At 42.9% G+C, this 10000-nt stretch overlaps 1 protein-coding gene across 1 annotated transcript in view; it reads left to right on the forward strand.

Moving 5' to 3' along the window:
- The window catches only part of unc5cb (unc-5 netrin receptor Cb), a 360953-nt gene that overhangs the window by 194789 nt on the left and 156164 nt on the right, over window positions 1-10000 (forward strand). Inside the window, exon 3 of the mRNA XM_063211692.1 lies at window positions 4518-4661. Coding sequence (XP_063067762.1) covers window positions 4518-4661 — 144 coding nt within the window. The remainder of the gene's footprint in view (window positions 1-4517; window positions 4662-10000) is intronic.

Raw genomic sequence — 10000 nt, forward strand, 5'->3', positions numbered from 1 at the left:
GAAAGACTTTTGGAAACATTTTACGGTTGGAAAAAAGGTTGTTTACAGGAAAGTGTTTGGTAACACTTTATAATAAGTACCCCTTTTTAGGCATTACTTAAGGGTTAGTTAAGCCTTATTTTACCATTAGTTAACCCTTAGTGAATCACAAGTTAATCATTATGTAAGTATTATTTCTCATTTCCTAACTGTTATCTACTACCGTTAGTAAATGGTTAGTGTGTGCTGATATAACGGTTCGCTAAGCAAAGTTAAACCTTAGTTAATCCTTATTTTTAACATTAATTAACCCTTAGTGAATCACGAGTAAGTCGTTATGTATGTGTTATTTCTCATTTCTTAACCATTAACTAATACCGTTAGTAAATGGTTAGTGTGTGCTGATGTAACTACTCGCTAAACAAAATTAAGCATTAGTTAACCCTTAGTGAATCACGAGTCAGTCATTATGTATTTCTGTGAAATTATTAAGTACTGTTAATTAATCATTCGTCTATGGTGATTTAACTTTCTGATAAGCATTAGTAAGCCATCATTAAAATGTCTGATAACCCACCTTTATTTATGAAAAAAACATTATCTCTTTGTTGTCTCCTACCACCTAACCATTAACAAGTACTATTAGGCATGTATGGTAACGGTTTTGTAAACTCTTGCTTTAGCATCAGTGAAGTCTTATTTAACCCTTTTGTAATGGTTAGTGTGTGATGACTGGTAGCATGGCAAACAGTAGGCCTAGGCCTAAGTTGAGGCTCATGTGACTGCCCCTCATGGATGTTTCTGCACGTTAACAAATGACTTGTTAAGCGTTGCTTATGCATTATCAAGGAATTACGAACCTTTACTTAAGTATATCTGGGGAACTGATCTAAAGTGAAAACCTTTCCATGCTTTCCAAAAACGTTAACAAATGACTTCTTAAGCATTGCTTGTGCATTATCAAGGAGTTAAAACTCATTAAGTAAGTATATCTGGGGAACTGATCTAAAGTGAAAACCTGTTATGGCTTTACAACACATTAACGAATGACTTGATAAGCATTGCTTATGCATTACCAAGAAGTTTCAACGCATTACTAACGCATATCTGGGGAACCTTTTAAGTGAAAACATTTCCATGCTTTCCGAAACACTAACAAAGGACTTGGTAAGCATTGCTTATGCATTATCAAGGATTTATAACCCATCACTTAGCTATATCTGGGGAACTGTTCTAAAGTGAAAACCTTTCCATGCTTTCCGAAACGTTAACAAATGACTTGATAAGCATTGCGTAAGCATTATCAAGAAGTTTCAACGCATTAATAACGCATATCTTTCCATGCTTTCCAAAACATTAACAAATGACTAGATAAACGTTGCTTATGCATTATCGAGGAATTATAACCCATTACTTAAGTATATCTGGGGAACTGATCTAAAGTGAACACATTTCCATGCTTTCCAAAACGTTAACAAATGACTTGAAGTTTCAACACATTACTAACGCATATCTGGGGAACTTTTTCAGTGAAAATCTTTCCATGCTGTCCAAAACATTAACAAATGACTTCATAAGCATTGCTTATGCTTTTATCAAGGATTTAAAACCCATTAGGCCTACTTAAGTAGGCCTATATCTGGGGAACTTCTCTGAAGTGAAAACCTTTCCATGCTTTCCAAAACATTAACTAATGACTTGATAAGCATTGCTTATGCATTATCAAGGAGTTACAACTCATTACTTAAGTATATCTGGGGAACTGATCTAAAGTGAAAACCTTTCCATGCTTTCCAAAACGTTAACAAATGATTTGTTAGGCATTGCTTATGCATTAACAAGAAGTTACAACTCACTACTTGCGCATATCTGGGGAACTTTTGAAGTGAAAACCTTTCCATGCTTTCCAAAACGTTAACAAATGACTTGTTAAGCATTGCTTATGCATTATCAAGGAGTTACAACTCATTACTTAAGTATATCTGGGGAACTGATCTAAAGTGAAAACCTTTCCATGCTTTACAAAACGTTAACAAGTGATTTGTTAGGCATTGCTTATGCATTAACAAGAAGTTACAACTCACTACTTCCGCATATCTGGGGAACTTTTAAAGTGAAAACCTTTCCATGCTTAACTTTGCTTAGCGAACCGTTATATCAGCACACACTAACCATTTACTAACGGTAGTAGATAATAGTTAGGAAATGAGAAATAATACTTACATAATGATTAACTCGTGATTCACTAAGGGTTAACTAATGGTAAAATAAGGCTTAACTAACCCTTAAGTAATGCCTAAAAAGGGGTACTTATTATAAAGTGTTACCAAGTTATTTTTAAGTGCACAGGCAGAAGGGCCACATGGCACAGCTTTTGTTTTGTTTAGTTTTAAAGCCAAGAAATCTGTGTCTGCTTTTATTTTCCACTAATCCTGGGAAGAGAGAATGATACTGGGGAGTATATGAGTGTCATTGATTCCATAGAGTGAGCAAGGCTCAAATCCAGCTAAGCTGTTGTTAGTTCAGCGCTTTTTGTTTTCCACAGCCAGACTGATGCAAGGATTCAAGATATTTATTGATTTATCAATCTTTTCTGTCCAAATGTCTATTCCCTGTGGGTACTACTTGCTGTAATCCTCCAGAAAGTAAACCCTCCAAAACAGACCATCATATCTCAAAGCTATTGTGTGTGTGTGTGTGTGTGTGTGTGTGTGTGTGTGTGTGTGTGTGTGTGTGTGTGTGTGTGTGTGTGTGTGTGTGTGTGTGTGTGTGTGTGTGTGTGTGTGTGTGTGTGTGCGCGCGCGCGTGTGTGTGAGCGTGCATGTGTGTGTGTGCGTGCATGTGTGTGTGTGCGTGCGTGCGTGCGTGCGTGCGTGCGTGCATGCGTGCGTGCGTGCGTGTGTGTGTGTGTGTGTGTGTCTACACGCACGCAATGGAGTGGCAGAAAATCTACTATTTCTCTCACCAAGTTCTAGTGTTTCTTGAGGCTGAATTTGATTGCCCATCTGTGTTGTGTCTGTATCTGGCTGTGTGTGTGTGTGTGTGTGTGTGCGTGCGTGCGTGTGTGCGTGCATGTGTGTGTCTGTGTCTGTGTACGAGTGTGTGCGTGTATGCGTTCGCGTGGTGTGGAGGGGGCGGTTTTCTGTACAAGTCTTGCAGCTTTCAGTGCAGTATCACAGTGCTCTGTAGTCCTTCATGCTTCATCTCTCAAAATGTTTTTCTATCTCTACCCTTCTTCTTACAATCCACACACCTTCTGCTGTGCTTGTCTTGTGGTGCTGAAGACCACCTGTGTGTGCGTGTGTGCGTGTGTGCGTGTGTGCGTGCGTGCGCGTATCTGTGCATGTGTAACTGTAAGTGTATGTTAACTCCAACCTCTCCTCTCTCCAAGTCTGGTTGTTCGGGGGGCCAGCATGGAGATCATATGAGTGTACTAACACGAGTCCCCATACTCCACCCTCTCTTATGTGAGGCAGAGGCAGCCATTGAGATCATAACTTCCCATGACTCATCTCTCCACCCTATATTCTCTACAGGTCTGGTGGTTCGGGAGGCAAGCATTGAGATCATAGTATAAGGGGATCATGCAGTATACCAGTGTTTCTCAAAGTGGGGCGGAAGCCCCCCTAGGGGGGCGCGGAGGTATTGGAGGGGGGGCGCGTGAAGTCAGAAGGTTTTTCTTTTTTTCTGCTTTGCCATTAAGTCAACACATTCCCTTTACAATCACAATATATTAATTAATTTATTCACTAATATTTAGAGAACATCATAGGCCATAGTGTGTATATCAGGCTCTAATAAACTTTACGACAGCCTATTTATTTGTATTTTCGTAACCATTTTGCACGAGGGGGGCGCAGACAGACACCCTTCTTCTGAAGGGGGGAATGGCACGAAAAGTTTGAGAAACACTGCAGTATACAGTCTACAATCCTCCACTCTATCAGTAGGGACACATAGCCGGCGAAACGAGCGAGGCGAGGACAGGCGAAATTCAGTGTTCCATTCTGACAGCTCAACCGTCATTGTCACCGGTTGTCGCGGCGAATCAAATTAAATGGCACAGTTATGTTGAGGATTTGATTGGCCCGCCGCCGGCGAATTCGCTCATCATTTGCATGATATTACACTTGGTTTTGATCATTTCGCTTTGCTCCTGTTCGCTTGCTTTCGCTTGCCTTCGCCTCTCTCATAGGAAGGCATGGCGAAGTTCACTTCGCTTGGCTAAATTTGCCTCTATGTGTCCCTGCCGTAAACCACCCTGTCTTACCTGTGGGAGAGGCTAACATTGGAATTATGTAAGTGTACCAGGGATGGAAATAAGCACCCGTCCACCTGCCCATGACGGGTAAATTTCAGTGGTGACTGGTACATTTTTCAACCCACCAGTCACTTTGACTGGGTAAAACAGTGAGTGACTGGTAGATTTTGAAATCTACCTGCCACCGTGACTGGTGGGGAAAAAACTCAAGTTCCACCCCTGAAGTGTACTAACCATTACTCCTCTCCTCCACCCTCTCTTCCTCTTCCTCCTGCAGGTCTGGTGGTGCGCGAGGCCAGCATCGAGATCACCCGGCAGCAGGTGGAGGAGCTGTTCGGCCTGGAGGACTTCTGGTGCCAGTGCGTGGCCTGGAGCTCGGCCGGCACCACCAAGAGCCGCAAGGCACACGTGCGCATCGCCTGTGAGTCACCCCCCCCCCTCTCTCTCTCTCTCTCTTACGTAACACGATATAACACACACGTCCAACTGCAGTGCGCAAATGACCTCAGGTCACTATCTTGCTGTCAGATTGTCTTGGCTGCAAAGCAATTTGCACATCTAACTGTATCTTACTAATTTACAAGGCATACAGGATAGACTGTCTGAAAAATATCAAATATACACATATACTGTGTTTCCTTAGTCTGAAGTTTTTCAGAGGAAGATCGCAGCACTGCTTCTTTAAGGTTCCACCACTTAATGTTTGCCAAAAGCTGTAAAGAAGCAGTGTTTCACTCTACATCTGAAAACTGAAGACCATGGTACCCTGAAAAGCAGCGTTTTGTGGTGGTGGTGGTGGGGGTGGGGGTGGGGGGGTGAGTTTGCACACTCGTTTGGATTTTTTTCTTCTTAGGTTCTTTTTTTTTTTTTAATGATTCACTGGCATGACATGACGTTTCGACCTCTCGTCTCGTCTTCCTCCCCTGAAAAGCTGCACCTGCTGACAAAACTTTCAAGGTGTGCGGGCCCTTACAAAACTTTGTTGCACCGTGTTTCCTTGACTGCACCAGGCAAAGCCCTTGCAAGGTCTGGGCAGTCTCCCCCGATAACCCACACATTAACACATTTGATGTCCAGTAAAAGTTGCATGTCATGCACATGGAAGGGGGAGTAATACAAGTGGCTCGTGCTGTACACACTGCTCACCTGACTGGCTGAATCGTGAGGAAGTGAGACATGTGACCCATCTGCGCATTGGCTGTGAGTCATCACCACCTCTCACTACTGCAACCCAACCGCAACCCAACACTCTACTCTGGCCATATCCAATGGGATCACTGTGTACTTGGTAGTGAGCGTTAACACTTCTTGTGCCAGTGCATGACCTGGAGCTCAGCCGACGCCACCACGAGCCGCATACAGAGCCGGATTAAGATGGCCTGGGGCCCCTAGGCTACAGGTTTCTGTGGGCCCTCCGAAAGGCAAATTTCGCAACAAATTTACATAGACAGTGTCATAATCAGGAGCTAGGAATTAAGGGTACCATGTCTACCAACTGCACTCAACACTGCAGATTAGTTTTTCAATGTTGCATCTTGTCACAATTCTGCAATGTTTCACTTTTGTCCAATTAGGGCACCCCTGGCAGGTGGGGCCCCCTAGGCTGAAGCCATATCTAGCCTGTGCATTAATCCGGCCCTGGCCGTAAGGCACACGTGCACATAGCATGTGAGTCACCAGTACTCACTCTCTCTCTCTTTGATGCAACACAGCACACGCAACACAACACTCGATGGACACATTCTCTAGGCTTATGTTTGCTATACACTACAGTGCCGACTTGGCCATTTTTGTTGTAAATTCACCAATTCCTCTCTCTGACGCAAACGGTAAGCCAGCTCGTATTCAGTAAAATAAGGCAGTCTTTAGAGCTGAGCCTGAACCTTGATTGTGTTGAAGCTTTGTCAGCCTCAAAAAGAACCGCAAGGTCCACATGCACATCACATGTGAGCAGGGAAGGCAACAGGGAGGGAAAAAGGGGTCAGTTGTCACGGGAGAGAGGGGGGGGCAACATTGGGTTTTCATTACATTGTATGTATTGGATGGGGGGCCCTTTCATACGACTTTGTCCTGGGCCCAGCAAAAGCTGTCAGGGATCCTGCATGTGAGTCACCATGTCTTTCTCTGGCACAATACAGTGCATACACACAACACACAATACTACACTGCCACAATCGAACCAGTAATCTCTGGAAACATCTCACCACGGTATGGCAACAACAGCACTCAGGGTAAGATTGCCCTGCACAGAGTATTGCATCCTTCCAGGGCTGCAAGACATATATTCAAAAAGAGCAATGACATGGGCAAAACGGGATGATGAAAGACACCTTCCATTCTAGCCATTCCATGTTTCAAAGGCTACCCTTCAGGGAAACGATTATGTTCGATACAATGCAGGATATCGTGATTGCGCAAGAGATTCTTCCCTCAAGCCATCCGCTTTTCAAATTCTTAGGTCATGCTTTTCTTTTATTATTATTATTATTTTGCCCTTTCTTCTCTTCTTATTTATTTATTATCACTTCTCAGTAGAGAGCAGTTGAAACGTTCATTTCACTGCCAATTGTGCCAGCACAAGAAAGCATGGGACAAATAAAATCTTGAATCTTGTATCACAATACTGCACAAGCAACCACCAGGCACACGACACATTCTGTCTCAGTGGGTAAATGATTTAGCCTGGTTCCTACCAGACCTCTCTGTGTGTGTAACTCCGGACTCCAGTCTGAGTCTGGAAGACAACTCACGACAATGGCAAAACTCTGCTGCAATGCAATACACACATACAGGTATTGTCCAACTACACCCACAAGACATTATACTGTATATTAGACATGTTCTCTTGGCATGTCCAAAATATTCCTGATGTAGAAAAAACCTTCTTGGTACTTTGACAACTGTGCACAGCTCCACATTCACATGGTCAATTATGAGTCATCGTCTCTGTGCCACAGCGACACAACACACATCCATTGCTCACAGGATTGAATGTGTATTCCATAGAAAATGTGTCACTCTACAGCAGGGTTTCCCAAACTGGGGTGCGTGCACCCCTGGGGGTGCGCGGCCTGCCATAAGGGGGTGCGCGAGCTAAATAGAGCAATGGTGGATATGTGAGTTTTTATCCAGCATTAAAGAACATGAAGTAGTTTTTAATTGTATGGTGAATTGTATGCTGGGATGGTCCATCTGAAGTGTAGTTTAACTCCTAGACTGTTGGAAAATAGGATTCCCCAAAACAACTGTGCATAATGTGCAGTGATTCATACTTCAGCACACCAAAATATTTGCTTAGGGGGTGCGCAAACCACAATGAAATCTACAAGGGGGTGCGCAGGGGGAAAAGTTTGGGAACCACTGCAGGAAAGCCAGGCCCAAGTCATTTTGGATGGATCTTAGTAAATTGTCAAAGCAGTTTTTTTCTCTCATTCGGATCTTAACATTGGCACACTTTCAAAATAACACAAAATATTGAAATTATAGATTTCCATGTGTATCAGCATTGGGAAAGCTTAGAAAGTGCACCTTGTTCATTTTACAGTATGTTCATTTCACAGTATGAAATGTTCACTTGAGATTGTGAATGAGGCAACTGACATTCTTTAGACTGAGTGGTGACCTCATGACAGAACCCAAAAGCTTTTTTCTAAAGTCTCCTAGATAATAGGGTGACCATCTCCATGACAGCTAAAAGGAGGACATATTTTGGACAGGGGGTCTGGGGGTCCTCCCCCAGTAAATTTGCTGTATTTCTTATACGCACTGTCATGCATTTTAATCAATTAGGCACCTGGCTTGATCTTCTACCAGACGCCGGACAAGGCATTGAAACGAAGGGCAGTCCGCTCTAAATCCAGACGTCTGGCCACCCTAGTAGTGAAATAGTTAGTGAAGCCCCTGTCTCCAGTTTTTTATGTTATTTCAGTTCTTTTTTATTGTATTTTCTGAAAGGTCCAGTTCCACAGCTCTCACCTCTCCGTTTGTTTTTGACTTTTCTTTCCAATTTATGTTGGCCTCCATCATCTGCTCTGGTTGCCATGGCAGCCTCCTTTTTCTATAGTCTTTTTGTGTTTACTACCTCCTACAGTGTATACCATACTGTGATTGTCTCCCTCAAATACACTGAGTTCTCCACATCATTTCAGCCTTCTCGGTGTGTGCCTGCTATTCGTTCTCTCTCAGTCGCGGCATATCTGTACCCCCTGCAACCTCACTCATTGTGTTTTCCTGTAAGCCTTTATGTTTACCGGGTGATGCCAGTGCCTTGTAACTCCCATTTGACCAAGACTGCAAATGTTCTGTTAATGATCACATTTGTTTGGGGAACCAGTGAGTTTCCAGTTAAATGCCCTTGTCTACTTATTTAATGTCTGAGGGTTTACACTAGTGGCAAAGCACAGTTACGGTATTTAAGAACTGGCTCATGCCCTGATTACAATGCAGTAATCATTTTTGTGCCTCTTGATAGAACCCGTCTCTAGTGCTGTTATCGACATTACAAATAAGCCTTGGGCTGATTGTTTGTTCAATTTTGTATTTATTTTAGAACAGCTCGTCTGTGTAGTCCCCTCAGCCATCATCAGTCCCAACCATTTCAAGCAGCCAGATTGCCCCTACGTTGTTAGTTATCTTCACTGTTGTTTGCCGTGTTCACTCACCCAGCTGGAACCCATATTTTCTTATCTCCAATGAAGCTGGCTTGGTTTGACGGATGGAAGGAATGTTGTGAGACAGAAGGGTGCCCTTTGACCTCTCTCTCTCTCTCTCTCTCTCTCTCTCTCTCTCTCTCTCTCTCTCTCTCTCTCTCTCTCTCTCTCTCTCTCTCTCTCTCTTTCGCGGTGTGTGTGTGTGTGTGTGTGTGTGTGTGTGTGTGTGTGTGTGTGTGTGTGTGTGTGTGTGTGTGTGTGTGTGTGTGTGTGTGTGTGTGTGTGTGTGTGTGTGTGTGTGTGTGTGTGTGTGTGTGTGTGTGTGTAACCACCCAAACAAACACTTTGGTAAGGTAAGGTAAATAATTCTAGGTAGGACACCGAACCACTGCATAAGAAGCAAGGATGAGGTAAAATAATAATAATAATAATTAAAATGAATTACATCTACCTTTATCACACTTTTTGTGTTACTTCCTAGAACTATTTTGGAACTATATTAATTGTGATCTGTGTGTCAAAGGCTCCATGAGCAGCCATCTTTGTGTAAAAATGGAACACTGAGGTCAATTGGATTAGCCTAACTTTTACTCCCATGGCGCTGGCAGAAACGACTGCCAGGATTGATCTGATCAGTTTCTTAACACTTAGGACTTTGTACAGTATAATGCTCTTTGTTAAATTATTCAACTATGCAGAAGTGTTCCAAAGCTTAGGAAGCTTATTTTCCACATTCATGCCACATTGCAAAACCCCAATAGGCTAATTTAGCGGCAATTTTCAGACTTGCTAAAATTGCTCAATCATTAAACAATGTGATATGCACATCACTACACACACACATTGCTTGCATTATGTAACCAGACACCTCGCTGTTTCCTGTGAGAAAAAAGTAACTCGTAGAAAGTTTCTAGTTTTTCAAACTTCGAGATTTTAATATTTGCATGTTTTCTCGCAGTAATCATTCCCTTACACTGCCAGAGTCGTGACCTTTTTTTTTTACATCCATGTGGCTATGATCTTGTGATGCCTGTCTTCTGCCTGTCCTGGGTCATTACTGTTTTGTGGTGGGAATCTCTAGCGAGGTAATCTCTAGTTTGTCGCAGCGTGT

Source organism: Engraulis encrasicolus, chromosome 12 (assembly GCF_034702125.1).
Source record: "Engraulis encrasicolus isolate BLACKSEA-1 chromosome 12, IST_EnEncr_1.0, whole genome shotgun sequence".
In the NCBI taxonomy this organism is placed as follows: Eukaryota; Metazoa; Chordata; class Actinopteri; order Clupeiformes; family Engraulidae; genus Engraulis; species Engraulis encrasicolus.